The sequence below is a fragment of the Scomber japonicus genome, chromosome 1 (genome assembly GCF_027409825.1).
Source record: "Scomber japonicus isolate fScoJap1 chromosome 1, fScoJap1.pri, whole genome shotgun sequence".
In the NCBI taxonomy this organism is placed as follows: Eukaryota; Metazoa; Chordata; class Actinopteri; order Scombriformes; family Scombridae; genus Scomber; species Scomber japonicus.
This window is the reverse complement of record NC_070578.1, coordinates 5,530,197-5,547,902: the sequence shown is the minus strand read 5'-3', so window position 1 is coordinate 5,547,902 and position 17,706 is coordinate 5,530,197. Positions and strand designations below refer to the sequence as shown.

At 39.4% G+C, this 17,706-nt stretch overlaps 1 protein-coding gene across 1 annotated transcript in view; it reads left to right on the top strand.

The window, feature by feature from the left end:
* The first annotated feature begins 354 nt into the window (after positions 1 to 354).
* The window catches only part of vstm2b (V-set and transmembrane domain containing 2B), a 32,015-nt gene continuing 14,663 nt past the window's right edge, over positions 355 to 17,706 (top strand). The window contains exons 1-4 of the mRNA XM_053321179.1: positions 355 to 448; positions 1,043 to 1,230; positions 2,110 to 2,139; positions 2,999 to 3,437. Of these exons, the coding sequence (XP_053177154.1) occupies positions 376 to 448; positions 1,043 to 1,230; positions 2,110 to 2,139; positions 2,999 to 3,437 (730 nt within the window). The 5' untranslated portion in view covers positions 355 to 375. The remainder of the gene's footprint in view (positions 449 to 1,042; positions 1,231 to 2,109; positions 2,140 to 2,998; positions 3,438 to 17,706) is intronic.

The following is a 17,706-nucleotide window of genomic DNA, read 5'->3' as shown; positions in this document are numbered from 1 at the left end:
GATGAAGAGCAGGTTTCTGCTGCTGACCGGGAAGTTCGTTTTTTACTTCCAGACGACGTTCAACGGGAAATAAAGGAGACACCGCTTTTCTCTAAAGGGATTTAAACCACTTTTATTTGCCATTGTAGAATTATTACAATTCTTCTTCTTTCAGATATTTCATTTTTTTGTTTTGTTTTTTGAATATATAAGTATGCTGGAGCTCACCTCCGGATTGTGCATGTTGCCTGGCTGATGCAGGGGCTACATCTGGATTCGGGTTCTTCTATTCCCGTATTTGGAGTTATTTGACCAGGCAGTTAACAGAGGACGCTACACATCCAGGTCAAATGACCGTCTAATGCCAGTGCTGAGTGTGACGAGCCGCACTGTGACATGGAAAAAACGGGACTCTACAGCCTCCTTTATTACTTCATTCTCAATTCGCCCTTTATGATTTGTGCAAACGGTAAGTTAACCCCTTCTCCAGAGACGCAGAAGGGAAGCAAAGTGGGAAATGAAAGATAAATATTTTGATTGGAAATAGACATTTTTTTGTTTAAAAGATATATTTAAAAATAACACCTGACACCTGTCAGCAGGATTAAACGTTAAGTGTTAAATCTAAGCTTATGTATTTCTACTGTGCATGCTTCTCTGACATAGAGGAATTAGTTGGGTAATTGTGTGTAAACCATTAAAGCACACACACATATACTGAGAAATGACCCAGCTGTCCAAATGTGTCCAGAGCACAGGCTCATGATAAGGATGGAGATCTGCTTTCCATTATTTGATCAAATGAAGCCCAAGGCAGATTATAGGTCACAGGTGCTCTAATATAACTCTATAAATCATGGTTAATGGAGGCTACAGAAGGTGAGCTTAAAATAGTCCGAGATGATGGCACACATGCTTGGTCGAAGTGACAGGCCAATCTCCAAGTTGTTTTAGGCTTATGGAGGGTGTAGAACAACACTTTCACATTTGAGCATAATTAATCTTTGCTTCTGGTGTCTTGCTTCTGCCCCCTCATATATACACATACATATATATACGAAAGCTGCATTCACTGAAGTCCCTAAAGATGTAAGTGTGGGGGAGGGAGAGGATGTGGAGATGCCCTGCGCCTTCAAAGCTGTCAGCTCGGCGCCCATGTCTTTGGAGATCCAGTGGTGGTACCTGAAGGAGGACATGGCTAAAGAGCTGCCTCACGAGTTGCAGATCAGCTCTCCGAACAACAGAGCGAAGGTAACTGGCAACATAAACACCATTAGTTTACCATAAATGAAGTGTGTGTGTGTGTGTTGTTTGCAACTGTATGCGTACATCTGCCTTACAAGACTTGCATATATTAACCCCAACATATTTATCTATTATCAGCTAAAGAAATTGTGACATCTACCATGTAATGCCAGCCTTTAACAATCATCTCCACAAGTAAACAAAGTAATAATCACCAGTGTTAGGGTTCTTAATTATAAATCCAGACATAGCACAGTTATAAATCTGTGCATGATGTGTGTCTGACCTCTGCTGCAGCATTTGTTTTTGGCTTTTACGATAACTCATAAGCAACCTAGCGTGTGCATGGCTCAGGATGCATTGGGGGTGGGGGTGGAGGGGTTGGGGGTTGGTGGGTGGGGGGTGTCACTACGGCTGCAGAAAGGGCACTTGTTGGTTATCGGCAGCATTACATTCCTCTCAGGTCCGCTGCCTAAAAAAACCCGCCATGATAGGATATTGTGGCAGGACGCGGTGGGAATTACTTTTCCCTTTCAGCATGACAAATCAGTCTGAGTCTTTTTCAGTCGTCTGAGGAGTCAGGGACAATCACATCTGCAGCATTTCCTCTGCGCTTTAAGCACATTAAAACATGCAGTGTGGTGGTGGGGGGGGGGGGGGGGGGGGGGGGGCAGGGGGAAAGGCGACGAGAGAGAGAGAGAGTGAGAGAGGTTATCAATGGCGTCTTTGAGAAATGTACGCTACCAGCTCTCTACATGCAGTTTCTCCTCCAAACGAAAGAAAAAATGTTGTCTTATTGTTGACGATCAATCTTTCTCTAACATATAACACTTTATTAACACGTGAAATTGTTGTCATGCTATTCACAGTCCTCTCTTTTTCCAGGTTGCTCCAAGGGAAGCCACAAAAATAAGTGTAAGTGTCCACTTTTCTGTGTTCATTTAGTAGAATTTTACTCCCTTAATACCACACTGAAGACAGGCATGACAGCAGACCTTACTTCATTAATGAAAGCGAAAAAAACTACCTGACTTAGGGGGTGTGCATTATTAAAAAGGTGTAATATGTAATATTTCTCCCACTGATGGAGATGGTCTGCTCTTCAAGGCTGAATCACGTCCTTTGTCTATTCATGATGGCATGACACCATTAAATGCCAAACGTCTGACTCAACCATAATGGCTCTAATATGTCTGACGCTCTCAGCGGTAGTCGATTACTTGAAGAACTGCACGTTAGGGGTCGACTAGATTAGTCATCGCTGTGGTGCTTTGATGGGAAGTAAGCTTTTAATCATTGCTGGTAAATGAAAGTTTGGATCTGGGCGTCAGAAAGCTAGACCTCATGAGATCTTCCTTTTGCAGACGTGTTTATATAAAGAAATCTTTCAGGAATAATTTCTTCCACTGTCCTCATTTCTTCAGGCGTGTTTTGTCTTGTAAATGTTTTCAGACCTTTAAAGTGGTGTCGGTGTTAAACACGCCGTGGCAGGTTCAGCTTTGATAATATGTTAAATTCTTGCTGTTAAAGTGTACCCTTATTAAGGATAATTGAGGCTCTTTAGAACTAATGTGTCGGTCTGCTGAGCAGCTAATACAGGGTCACCAGTTGGTATGTTTTTGATGGTGCCTCCACCTCCACTCATAAAACTTGAAGCTGCCCTCTTCATCCTGATTAATGCCTGCTAAAACTGGTTGTTGTTCAAGCGTTGCCATTTGCCACATTTTTCTGTTTCTATCTTTTTAAGAAATAAAATTCTCTGTCTTCATTCCAGACTGTGCGTGTCCAGGGCAACGCTATCTCCCACCGCCTCAGCCTGTCCAAGGTGAAGAAGGAAGATGAGGGGGTGTATGAGTGCCGCGTGTCCGACCTGTGGGCCGACGAGACTCAGGAATTTACGGTCCATGCGGCGCTACACATTACGGCGGGTGATGGTATGGTCGCCGAGGAGGCCGTGTCGCACATCCAGAACCGTTGGCCTCTGAGGAATACCAACACAGCTCTAGGAGGGGCCGGAGCCGGGAGGGCGACCTCGGAGCCGGGCCATGGCCTGGCAGGAGGTCAGAGGTTAGGGCAGGGGAAGCATCGGGTGCCTCAGCAGGCCCAGCCTGGCCTCCTTCCGTCCATTTCATCCACCACCACCTCGGTGGCCAAGTCTTCAGCCTCACCACTGCCCGGGAACTCAGCCATCCTCCGGCAGCAGCATGGAGCTGGTGAGTGAATGTTGGAGAAGGGAGGGGATGGAGGTGGAACAGAGCCACAGTGACCCCTAGTGGTTTTGGAAGGGAGTAACCACCTGAGATTCACACATACTGCACAGCATACTGTATGAGCTTGGTGTGCTGGTCTGTATCTGTCTCAAGGTTCATCCGTCTTAGTAACTCAAATCAGAGCAAATGCGCTGTTGTTTCTCTTTGACAAGGACCCTTTATCTTTTTGTTGTTGGGGAAGATATTTAATTCCAAGATGCACTCTGGGGTGTTTTGATCAATTGCACCTGCCACTACTAGATTTGTATGTGTGTGTGTGTGCTTTTGCTGCTGCTCCTGCAATCTTTCCATGTGCTTTACATACTCCTGGAGTCATCTTCTGTGACATATTGGACACCAATCATTTCAAATATTAACCTCCTGTTTATGCAGTTATACAGGAATTTACTAAAGTGTCATTTGCCAGTCTGCAAAAATAGAGGCATACAGTGCGATAGCTATAAAATAGATAGTATTCAGGATGAAGAAAAGCATTAATTTATGTCCATCTTTTCTTATTTTTGCACCAGTAGCGACTCTCCTACTGTAAAGTTTAATCTTCTTCCATAATCTACAGCGCACACTGTAACTCAGTAAGCTCATGTACGGCTTATGAGCGAATGGTTATATTATCACTTCTCATAAAAAATGCATTTGGTGAGATAGCATTTTCCTTGTTGAAAAAAAAATCTAATTTGGTGGCATCCCTCCGTGTGAGAGCATGAATATTTCTGCATTCATACATACCATATGTGTCCCCTCATGAAACAAATGCGATCACCCGGCTCATCGTCTATTCATACGCTCGCGCCGAAACCTCTGTCACACTTCTCAAATCTCTGTAAATCAGGGGAGCATTTTTGTTGACTTGTATACCAACATGTAACACCTATTTATTGCTACCTCTGCCAGCGGGTTGGCAGATGGTGCGGGGAGGTATGGGAGCAAGAGAAGAGGAAGGGGAGGAACGGGAGGGATGGGGGCTTCGATGAGGCGTACTTCTGAATAATTAAAACTCATCAAAGTCTAGTGGAGTCTCGTCAGCCCTGCTGCTGATGCAGAGAGTCAGTCAGTCAGCCCCGTGGACTGTACGACAGATGCTGCGTGCGCTGCCAAGACACGCGAATACCATGTGTTGATATAAAGTGCCTGAGCCTTTGCATGACTTCTGTATCTTACACTTCCATGTGCTGTCATGACAGCATGTTGTTAAATAGCAGGGGTTAGTCTACAGTGTCAGAGGTATTGATATTCTTTGAAAAGGTCTGATGTCTGCAGCTCTCTCCATGTAGAGCCTGCTGTGTAATTTCAGAAGAGTATCAAGCTACTGTTCTCGTAGCTTTGATCACTCACTCAAAGGCTTCTCTCAGGGACAACGGAGAGGACTTCATCAGTGCTGCTGCTGCTGCTACACTTATGTGCAGTTTTTTATTAGACATGTCTGCACTGATTGACGCTGTCTGGAAATCAGTCATAGTTTAAGTGTACAGTATGTTATTAGGCCTGTCACAATAATAACGTTATCGCCTTATTGTACAATAACATAATTATCAACATCATCATGTCTTATCATATGATACATGGACATGACCGTGATCATTTTTTTTAATCTCAATATTGTCACACTTCACATTAGCAGCTAAGAGGCTATTCATGTCACATTGGCTAAGCAAGTAGTGTCCTCCATTCTTCACTGTGTACGTCCTGAGTGGAGACTGCAGAAGAATTAAAGTTAAATAACTCTGTCCCCAACCATAATGGCAGTCTGTGTTTTTACAAAAGTGTAGCATCCACTCTCCAATCCCCCCACCCCCTTTACATTATTATGTTATATCAGTGGTATAAAATGATCTTCAAATGACAATAATATTGTTTATTGCGATTATTCCTGAGAAAATATATCGTCCAACAAAGGTAGTTATCATGACAGACCTAATACCAGATATGCTATTGTAATGTTACTGATGAACTGAATCATTTTTTTAATGAATAATTACCAGTAATGTGGATTTTATGACCAAATGGGTAAAAGATAAATAACAGCAGCAGCAAGAACAGTCTGGCTAGTTCAGGAAATTACATACTTCAGATATCTGGTCTCATATCATGATATTAATATAATATTTATATATTGCCTAACCAGCCCTAAATAGATGAAGTGAATAAATAACTTTCTCTACATCTAAAAACATTGATGATGACCGATAGAGCATTTCCATTTACAGTTGAGGTGACTGTGTGTGACGGTCATCTCACAGGGAAACTTTTAAGCATCCACCTGTTAGAGAAAATAAAAGAAAATTGATTTTGATTTGTTTGAGAGATGTTCCACCAAAACAAATATGACATGTTTTTTCGACAGTTGAGCTTCAGTAATCTGTGTTCATCTTCCTCAGTGATTACAGACACTTGTAAACAGTGCAGTGTTCAGTTTAATCAGGACAGGTACGAATAACACAGTGGGGTTTTTTTTATCCTTTTTTTTTTTTAGACAGCTGCATCTGCTCCAAGCATGGCAGATATAATGAGGAATCCCCTCTGGTGGAAAACCAGACATGTGGCGGTGCAGTGAAATGAGAAATACTGTATCTGAAATGGCCAAAATGACCGTGGTGATGGTCAGTTATCAGATGTTATTTTGCCGGTTAAATGTCCCACAGAAAAAAAAAACAGCAGCCCTGCAGACTGGCTATGAGCAGACAAACTTGCGATAAGGCCAAATGCATATATTCACTGATAAACTGCAGTAAATTTTAGACCTGCCAACATAAACATCTGGGAGTCCCTGTCTGTGCACAGCTTAGCCAACTCTGGCAAGATTTCATCCTGCTGTCTCTCTGTACTTTTCAATAAGCCCTTCAAAAAAGCAAAAAACAACAACAAATGATTAACAAAGAAGTTGTAAAGCCACGTGACTGCTCATTTATGTAACCTACATCTGTTGGTTGTGTTCCGCATGATTACTGACGCAGCACATAAAAGCAAAGTCAGAAGATCAGCGTCTATTATTGGACTGTCAAGCCTTATCACTTAATGCTTCTTATTCTTGTGGCCATTTCAAAGCAGAAAGAGTGATGGTATCACACAACTGTTTTAGGACAAAATGTTGCTCTATGAGCTACGCCTGAGACATCACAGTGGATAGCATTGAAATATTACAGGTTGATCATGCATGGTGGGCTGTAATCCAGTTTGGACCACTTGTTTGGGAATTTTATATCTAGATCTGCCAATTAGTACCAACAGTTAACTATGATTAAAAGGAAAATCCATTCGAGAGGAAAGACATTAAATTCTCCAGAAGCTGTGCAGCAGCATACTATAACTCAGTTGTAGGAATTCATCTACTTTAATTAATATAAAACCCCATTTGGGCACCACCTCCTTGAAGGTTAATCTTTAATGTCCGGAACTCTGAATATAGTTCTCAGTTTGATCAATTAATCAGTCTCATAACATTAGGTTCTTTACAAAGCAGTGATCTCTGTTTACTGAGCTCTCCCAAAAAAACAACATCAACGTTAAGCTAATAATAAATGCCTTCATTTATCGTAACATCTTGAGGATACATGATAAAGCATATGATGATACGGGAAAAGAATAATAAGGCCTTTGAATGATAATAAAAATAAAATGATGAAGAAAAACGTGGCTAGAAGTGTGTGGCTTGAGGTTAATGTATTGCAACAGGGAACCTCTAAAGAAATCTTCTTGTTTAATGTCAATCTACAAGGTAATCAACCCTTGATCACAAAACATTATCACTTACCACTGACCCTTTTGGTCGTAGTTTATGTCATCTTAGCAGGTCTGGATTTGTATTGGTTGAGCTTTAGTTAGCTGTAGTGTTGAGTGATGTGTAACAGCTTGGGCCTTGTTGTAGATCAGTCTTTGTAAGTGCAGCGGTGTTGAACCACTGGTGAAGTGGGGTTAAGCCTTGTTTCAGACTGCCGTTAAAGAGTCTCTGTCGGCTTATCTCCCAGTTTGCCTCTTCTGCTGACAGCAAGCAGGCTGAAATCCAGTTTAAATGTTGCTATCTTCTTCAAAGCAACGTTTCAGGAGAGGAGTTTTCTGTCCATGTTTACTTATTGTCGGTCCTTTCCCCTGGTTCAAATGACCCCAAACTTCATCAACGCTTTTAGTTCAGGCCATAATTTAGTTATTGGACAGAAATGGCCTCTCAAGAGGTCTGTTTAATCTCCATTCTGTCACAGTGTTTAACTTTGGACAGTATCATGTTGTCAGACCAGCACTTGGCAAAGAATTCAGTTCGATCCTGGGTGAGGCAATGCTCCATGTCTCTGGAGAATTCACTCACCTCCTAAATTTGAAATTAAAGAATGATTGTTTTATCCAGTGAAATTAAAGAAAAAGGCCATAATGTGTCCTACACAGAGATCTATGGTGTTTAAATAAATGTGTAAAACAGGCTGGACACGGGTCTGTAAAAAGTCTTAAAATACCAATTAGTAATAAAACACTGTAAAAAGTATTATATAGTCTTAAATTCTTTTCAGGAAGGTGATCAATATTTTCTTATTGAATGCTGTAAATCAAATTCAAAATAGAATTTAAATGCCTCTGTTATCCTGTTATAGTCTTTAGCTTGTTAGCTAACCTGCTAACACTACAGTGTCTGTGGATTCACTTGCTACCAAATTTTAACCCTTTCTCCAGGGCTTCTATTTAGCCATTAATCATCAATATTTCAGAACCAGTCTCATTGCACCTGTCAATTTGAGCTGGTAATTTCCATCATGACTCACTTGTACATTCCTATTCAGAATATAAATACATGGGGCAATATTGGCTAAATAATGTGTAGGAAACATTGCTGATGAGTGAAAAGACAAGCTGTAAAGAATAGGGCAATCATCAGTCCAATCAATGACGAAGTTGACTAGATTCATTTGATAACAGACTATCTGTAGGCTAAATGAGACAGGATGACATTCACCTTTTTATTTAAAAGCCAAGTATAAACTATAAAACAGAGCTCCAATAATAATACAGGGGTCTAAATGACTTTCACTATAGAAATTGGCATTCTACCTTATGATAGCCTCATTTCAGATTCTGGCTGTAAGACAATTGTAGTGATTAATACTATTAAAGGCGCAGTGTGTAGGATTTAAATATCCTTCCTTCACCCTTCCCTTCCCTTCCAAGGATGTAAGAGAATGTACAGTTGCTACAAAACTCACAAATAACAAGAAAGGCAAGTGTTTGGTTTGTCCATTCTAGGCTGTAGAAACATGGCGGTGCAGCATGGTGGCCTCCATTGTAGGGGACCTGCTCCCTATGTAGATATAAAGAGCTAAGTCTAGTTTCAGGTGATGATACACAAATTAAAACATACTCATGAAAATTATATTCCATTTCTGCCAAGTCTATTCCTCTCGATACCATAAAAAAATTCTACATACTGCATCTTTAAAATTCTACATATTGCACCTTTACAGCTGCAGTCTGTAACCATTTTTGTATTATATTTGCTAAAATTGTCATTATGATCTGACAGTAGAATAAGATACAGATAAGTCGTAAAATGATTAGCAAGAATCCACCACTGACGACTTAAAACAACCAATCAGAGCCCAGTAAATAAATCACAAGAATAAGATGAATCTGTCCACATCAGAAAAACTTTATAGTTTGTATTGAAGCTACAGATTCATTTCTAACTAAGTATCCAGTGATCCAGCTGTAACATTTTTAATTGCCTTGCTTAGTTTTCGCTCTCGCTGCTCGCTTTCCAATTGTTGCCTTCCGGTTTGATGAGTTCACTGACGCATGTTAAAGCTTTTTATAGTTGAGCTTCTGCCTGTTCACATTACAGTTTCAATTTGAGCTCAATTAATAACACAACCCTGGTGCCGATCCTCTCCGTACGCATTCACTTTAATCCATTTCACGAGGCAGCTAACAAAGGATCATCCAATTTATCTCTGACGTAACGGCCATCAACATGTTAGTGGATTAAAAAGCTACATTGTAATCATAAAAACATAAAAAAAATAAAAAATGGACACTGTTTTCCATCCGGTCATTTCAGCTGACGAGAGTGCTCGCAAGCACAGTCAGCACAATACTTATTACACACTACATCCTGAATGTCCGCATTGTGTTTGGCCTAAACTTAATTTTGTTGACAAAGAACTAAATGAATTTTATTTATTATTACCAGTGCATAAATGTAGCTTTGCACAGGCTCGATCGCACAAGCTCAGTTTGCACAAGAATCCATACCTGTGGTGTCAAACCAATCAGTGTTCAAGGTTAAGATGACGATGTCGCTCGCAGGGTATAAATGAAAAATATAAAATGAACAATTATTTAATTTGTATTACTTAATTAGATGTAGCAGTGAAGACCAATGGCTCTAATGGTTATACAATAAACTCCACACTTCCATAAAGTTATAAAATACATTTCCATCATTATTGCTATGTCATATTTTCATGTCTTAGGTCAAATAGGACATGATATTGTGTGATAGTAGCTGAGTGGTGTAAAAGCTAAAAAATACACTCTCTCTGCTCTCTGAAACATGAATCAAGGTTTAATCACATTTATTAATTAGTCAGATCCATTATTGATGCTTTCTAAACACATCTGTGCTTCAACATTTAGTATAAACACTTTTTATGAGGAGATTCTTAGACTGGGTCAAGATTGACTGCGAGGGTGTAGAATATGAACAGTATGAAAGGGTTAAAAAAAACAAAACCTTTGTATTGTCCTGTGTGAAGTTATCAGTTGAATGTGTGATAGAGGAAGTAAAACAGTAAAAGTGCAAGTTTTTCCAGTTTAAAATACAAAAATGAAAGTTAAGGAAAGAACCAGATGTGTAGTGGACTGTATACACAGGTGTACACACATCTGGGCAGAAGGACTTACTGTTTACCGCCCTAAAAATAGGCACAGTGATGTACTGTATCACTGCCCCTCCTGCACAGTCAATGCTGCAGAGAGTCATGCTACAATCTTTCATAAAATCTCTGGAGTTAACTGAGCACTGCAGACTTTTCTTCCCTGACTTTAGCCTTTTAAGGCATTACTTCCTCTTAGATAGTCTATACTGCCTGAGGAGTGCAGTCCCTTCCCTCACTGTTTCATAAGTCAGCTGAAGTGAACACACCAAGAAACATTATTAAACGTTGTCAAAAAAAAACAACCTGCATGGTAACAATGACACTAATGACAGTCACAAGCTAGAGAGTGAATGATCCACAGATAAGAAGGCGATGATGACTTGATGTAACAGCAGCTAACAGTGCTTCACTGGCAGCCGCAGCACTGCAGGGTTTTGAAAGTGTTGTTGATCAATTCCAGTCAGTCCACTGTCACCTCAACAGGTGCTGAGATTTCAAGCTCTCCTAACAAGCAAGCTGCTCCATCCCCTATGAATCACTCTGTGTGGGAAAATGCCAGGTGTGGAAAATAACATGTACTCTAGTACTGTACTAAAGTATCATTTAAAGATACTTGCAGAAGAAAGTTTACATTTCTTCTTCAATTCATTACTTTATTATTTACATTATTGACTCAACAACTATAGTTACTCATTGCTTTGCAGACAACAATTTGACATACAAACATATATCTTATAAAATATAATATATTGAGTCCCATGCAGCAACATTGTCTTAAATTTCTCTTAAGAGAAAAAATAAGAGAAGTCAACTCCTGATGCACCAAACGTTCTTAGCCAGCCAGATGTTCTCTGACCCAGCTGTGCTAAACGATGAACCGCTTGATCTGACATTGGAGGAGTCTGGATGATTGTTTGTTATCAGCATAGGTAACACCCACTAAACACTATATAGTGTTCTCAGCATAGGTAACACCCACTAAACATTATATAGTGTTCTCAGCATAGGTAACACCCACTAAACATTATATAGGAGCAGCTGTTCTCATATCCAGGAATCAGACAGAAGTCATCAAAAAGACAGCAAGAGGAAGATGAACTTTAGCAATCATTAAATTGACAGTGTTCAACTTATGATAGTCCTAATTGAGATCAATCGACCAACAGTATTTCTTTAGCTCACAAATGTCCAATTACTATAATAACTCTCAAACATAAACTAACTTTGATTACATATTCACATTTGTGAACTGGGAGAACGAGATGTTTGTGAACGAAGCTCGACTGCTCGTAAAATCATATCTTAACCTGAGAGAAGAAAACATTGATCCCAGAAATCAACGGGTACTAAGAAAATAAAAGCAAATTGTATATATGAATGACAATAAGAGGGAATATGTACAGTATATGACTTCTTGCATGAGGCACATTATTACATATTAAACTATTTCACAGTAAGGCAGCTGACCAGCAACATTAAAATGCTGCTTTCATTTGAAGGCATCAGAAATGATAATAAAATAAAATTATACTATATACTATAGTCACATTTTGAATGCAGGACTTTACGTTTAATGCATTTGGATTTTTTATTGTCCTATAATACTTGGGGGGGATGTGGGCTAATGGAAGTTGGGTTTGGAGGGCACAGTATACACACCTACCATGACACCACACCACTCTATCACAGAGAAAGACATATCATCTTGTACAGAGAGAACCGTACAAGATGATGATGTTTGAAGTAAATGCCTCATGAAACTTCTCAGAGTACAAGAGAAGTAAAACATGACTTCAAATAAATGCAAAACATTCATTAAATACACAGATCTGTGACTTTATTTTGAAAAAGCCAGCTTAGTTCACTGTCCACAGTGTAATGCCATCACTGACATCTGTCATGTGACCTCACTTGCATTATCTTTGACCCTGATAAATGACTTTGCAGCAGAACCTTTAACAGATTCAGATGTAAAGACACTTACTTTCTAATGCAAAGACACTGATGTAAAAATGAATAGCTTTATTATTGCTGGTGACTTTTTGCAGAAATGAGTCAACACTATTAGGAGATGTGAGCTGGTGTCAGTGTTGCAGTGGCTGATCAGAGAACAGTTCTCTTCTGTGACTTTTAATCCAGATGATCCTGTGATGTCCGCTTTGCTCCTCTACATTTATTGTAGCTGATGAATCTGTTTTTCTTTTTTCCTGAAATGCAGCTGGAATCAAAGTTTCCTTTTGTGAAATGCATCTCTCTTGTTTTTTTGTCCTTGTTTGCGCGTTCGTTATTGAATATTGTCTACAATTAGACAATATGGTATAAGATGAGTTGAACAAATGTAAGCCCACATAAGGGGAAACAAAAAGAGGGATTTTGTTCCCTTCTTTCCAGTTTTATCCATCAATAGATTCAATTTCTTTATTTTTTGGCCAAAAGGAAAATAGCAGTTGCAATTTTACTGTAATCAATACTTCAAACATAACATCTATCATCTATTATCTGGATGTCTGATGTCAAATTTGCACCAGAGACATTTTTTGCTGATTATTTTTGATTGAAAAAAAACCCAAAAAAAAACAGTCAATAAAATAGATTTTCCTGTAAGAGCATAGCAGTCAGTGCACGTTTGATTCTGAAAGCCCTCCTGATTAATATTGCTGTGGTGTGAGCTGATATTTTCACATTTCTAGTCCTTGAGTGGACTGTCATCCAGACAGGCCTGCTGGTGTCGGTTACACACTAAATCAAATACACTTTAAGTGGCTCGATGACACTTTTCTATTGACACAAGAACCTGGAGGAATCCATCTCGGCTCAATTTTTTTCCCTCCATTTCCTCCGAGTTGATCTGCTCCAAAGTATTTGACAACAGATGAAGGTTAAAAAAAAAAACGGCACAACCCAAAGATTACCCCTCACGCTTGCTCCGGGCTCCGCTGCCTTATCCACAGTAATAAGAGCCAATGTTGTGAGAGGGGGGGAGGGGAGGAGGAGGGAGGAGGAAGAGGAGGGCTCAAAAAAATGCAGGCATCTGTCACTTTTCTGCAATGTCATCTGACTGAGTGGCAGAAACAATTAATATGGGAGGGGGGGCGGCTGGCAGTAGAGGGGAGGGAGGGGGGCAGAGATAAGCTGTCAGGTGTCTCAAATTGCCTCTCGTATTTTCATTTTTCATCTGTGGTTTGGTGGCCTTGCCTAGTAACTGATAAGCTCGCCTGTCCCTCTCTCTCTCTCTCTCTCTCTCTCCGTATCACACTCTTTATGCAGCGTTCAGTCCTCATCAACTCATACAGCTGGGAAACGATCGTTGTATTTACAAGGTGTTTGGCGTTCAGACAGCCATCGATCAAATGTCACATGACCTCAAACGATGGAAAAACCAGAGCAAGGCGTAAGACAACATGAGGAATGTAAATGCTCATATTGATTTTCCTGACTAATATTTCAATTGCTATTTAAATATTAATTACTTTTTGTGAATTAAAGTCCACGTCTGTATTTGCTCACATCATGTGAGTACTATCATGAATTCATCTTATCTCTGAATAGATGAATAGAATCAAAATAATGTTAAGGTTTATTTTTTCCAGCCAGTCAAAGCAAAGTCTACTTCAGGTAAATGAAGGTTAGTTTACCATAAAAAACCAGACCACTTGAGTTTTTCTTGTTCAGTTTAGTTTAGTTCATGTATACAGAGTGGAAAAAAACATAATACAAGAAAAGTAATACATGCAGAGATTTTTGAGATAGAGAAAAGAAAACAATATCTAACAAAAGAGAAATGTGCAGAAGGAGCCAATAAAACCCATAAGGGCTTGTTGAGTGGCAGTGGCGTGCACAGACTTTTTGAAGGGCAGGGGCGAACAGCACGTTCTCGCCACTGAAGAGGGCAGTTTAGTGTGTTTTTGCCAACCAGGAGGGCACCTTAGCACGTGTTTTGGCTTCCAAGAGGGCACCTTAGCATATGTTTTGGCTCCCAAGAGGGCAGTTTAGCGTGCGTTATTCAACAGTTGGGCCACGAGGGGGGGGGTGATCGTCCGTATTTCTGCACGTTTCCATAAAGCTTACGGATACGGACAAACGGAGCAGTACCACCAGAAACCATGGGGGGGGGGGCAGTGTTGCCGATACGTAGCTCTAGTGAGACACGAAGAAGAAATAACAATGGCAGAACTTTTTGAGGAAAGGTTGTGTGAGTTGGTTAGAAACTTTAAACATGTCGTTTTTTGTCTTTTATGAAAGAGGAACATTATCAATATCTCCTCCACAGTCGCCATTTTTGTTTTTGAGTTTGTTGTTGCCATAAACGTTTGACTCTGCACTGCCCCCTGGTGGATGTATTGGTTAACATCCATGCTAACGTAAAGGACGCATGGAAGTAAGTGAGCAGTGATGGTAACATCATTTGAAAAGGACGTATACATTTTTATACCTACGTTGAGCATAAATGGGCCTTAAGGTGTGTCTACACTACACGCCTTTTACACCGGATAAAAGACAGAGACCTACATGTGGAATGAGTTATAATGAAGTACTCAATTGGTACTTTAAGATCACTTTAAGGGTACTTGGATTGGTACTGGTATTGTAATTCTTTTAATGATACCTAGCCCTATAAGGCACTAACCCTACCCATAATGATACTGTACCTTTGATAGATTATAGATAATTAGAGATTGTTTAAACAGGGTAGCTGTGGCTCAGGAGGTAGAGCAGGTCATCCACTAATCAGAAGTTTGGTGGTTTGATTCCCAGCTCCTCCTTTCCACATGCACATACTGTAGGAGCATCCTTGGACAAGATACTGAACCCCAAAATTGCACTCGATGGTTGCCCCAATGGTGTATGAATGTGTGTAAATGGGTGAATGTGACATATAGTGAGTGGTCAAAGGGTTAGAAAAGTGCTATATAAGTACAGTCCATTTATTTAATGGATAATCACTGTTAAAGTTGTTTTTGTATTATTTTTATATACTAGTTGAAAAAAAGGTGTAAACCCTGGTTGAGAATGATCCAAACACCCACAGCTCTTACTATGAACATCAGATGACAGATATATTACAGATATATTACAGATATGCAGCAGTGGTCGCTGATGTCAGTGTAATTTATGTCGTAAACCACTTTGCTGAGTTTGAATTTGTTGGATTAGTATTTGTATTAATTTATAAATTGCACCCAAACATAGTTAAATGTGTTTTTTGTGGCTGCAGTGCTGAGACTACAGTTTTATGTCTCTCTTTTATAAAAAGCCTGGTCCTGCTGAGAGTAACTTCAGCTATCCAAAGCATCAAAAGGATTCTAGACCAGCAGGCAGTTTTGGGGCGCAAAGTCAGATGCTTCTTTAGTGATAAATAGGAGAGAGGAAACGGGCTGTGAAGATGCTTGAAATCCTTTCCTAGTTATAGATTCCTTCAGTTTTTCATTTTGACCAGGGGAGGAAAAGTAGAGTGAGAGCATCAGAAGCAGCAGACAGAAAAAGCTATTATCTCCATCACCTCCTGGTCCAGGGACAGGCGGTGTGTTTGCAGAGCTGTAATTACTGACTTCAGACCCATACTGACTCCATCAAGAGGAAGTAAATGTGTTTGTTTCACAGAGTATCAACCAACCTGAAGCTCTACCTGATGCTAGCTCTGAATGTGTTTCCATTGGCTGCTCACAGTTTAGAGAATAGTACACTGTATTTATCCTAACTCTGTGCTATTATATTATAATAATACTTCAAAGTACTGTGAACAAATCTACAGAATGTTATATTTTTGACTACTGTGCAATTTAGTTTTATGGTCATATTTTATTATATGTTATGCAACAATATTGATTTGATTATTGATTTTCAGTGGAGTTATATGATGGTATGGTCTTCAATCATCAGCCTCCAACTTTCTGTTCTGAATTAATGATTCAAAACAAATAAGCTATTATCAACTGAATAATCAGTTATTTTCATAATCGATAAATCTATTTGATTATTTATGAAGGAAGTATGCTGAATATTGACTTTTGCTGCCTCTTGAAATCTGATCATCTTGAGCTTCTCTAAATAAATGGGATCATTTTGGTTTTGGTCTGCTGGATGGGCAAACAAAAAAGAAAAAAAGGTTACTTAAAGACTTTTTTTGACAATTCTTTAAATTAGATACATTACGCATAATTGTCAAGACATAAGATACATCACAAATAAAATAGAAGAATAGAATTGGAGGGTCAGTCCAGTTATCCAGAAATATGAAAATATGGCACAGCTCAAAGTTCCTGGTCAAGGAGGACAAAATGCTAACATTTTACTTTATATAACTGAGAAATTTGAGATGTGTCTTTCATATTTTTAGAACATGCTTAAAAGAAAAGAATTGTGAGGTCAGAAGTTGAACATATTCGGCAAAACACAATATTTGGCATATTGTAATGCAGCAATGGGAAATTCAGGTTTCCAGCAGCTCAATGTAAGCATAAAAGTAGTAAAGCAAAGAACAACAAACAGACAATAAAAAGAGTAAAACTAAAGCCAATAGTCAATAGAGCTGATTATAAAGTATAAGATAAAAACCATATGCAATGTCTAAAAATAAAAAAGGATGCTAAAATTCTGTTATAAAACACATGACCTAATAATAATGCAGCACAAATCCCAATGAAATATTCAATATTATTCATTCAATAATAGTTAGTTATTAGTTCATTTTATGTTGATGTTATTCACTATTGAGGTGATGAATCATGAGTGTCTCACTTTATATTAAAATCGAGCACGTTCAGCATGCATATTGTCATTTTAAAGCTTTAGGTTGTCCCATACAGTATAATCAAGAATACAGTTAATAAAAATATGCTTTCATGTAGTATTTGGTGCATTACATGTTGCTCTCCATGCCAGTGCACTGCAAATATCCAGGATGTGCTCAGTCATTGTCTACAGTTGTGCAGTGCAATTAGCGACTAATGTATATAAAGCTTTTCTGATAAAGCATAGATTAGAGTTTTGGCGTCGACTCCAGTGTGATGCTAACGGATGATTATCCATCCCATAATCTTTCAGCGACATAACCCACCAGCTCGGGCATCATGGCTTTGATCAGGGATAGAGTCTGGATGCTGCTGTTGTTGCTAGTGGTGAGTGTGTGTGTGCTGTATCAGGAAGTAGAGGACGTGTGTTAAAACTGAGTGAATAAATAGCATATTAATAACGTCTGACTCCCATGTGGCTATCGGAGCAACAGCGGTACTTTTAGGCTTAGTTAATGGACGGTGTGAATCAGGAGAGTGCTGCCTCAAATTTTGAAACTGACAAGATAATGGAGAGCAGTGGGACGATATATGAATGGATAGGAGCCAAGAGACGTGAGTTAGAGG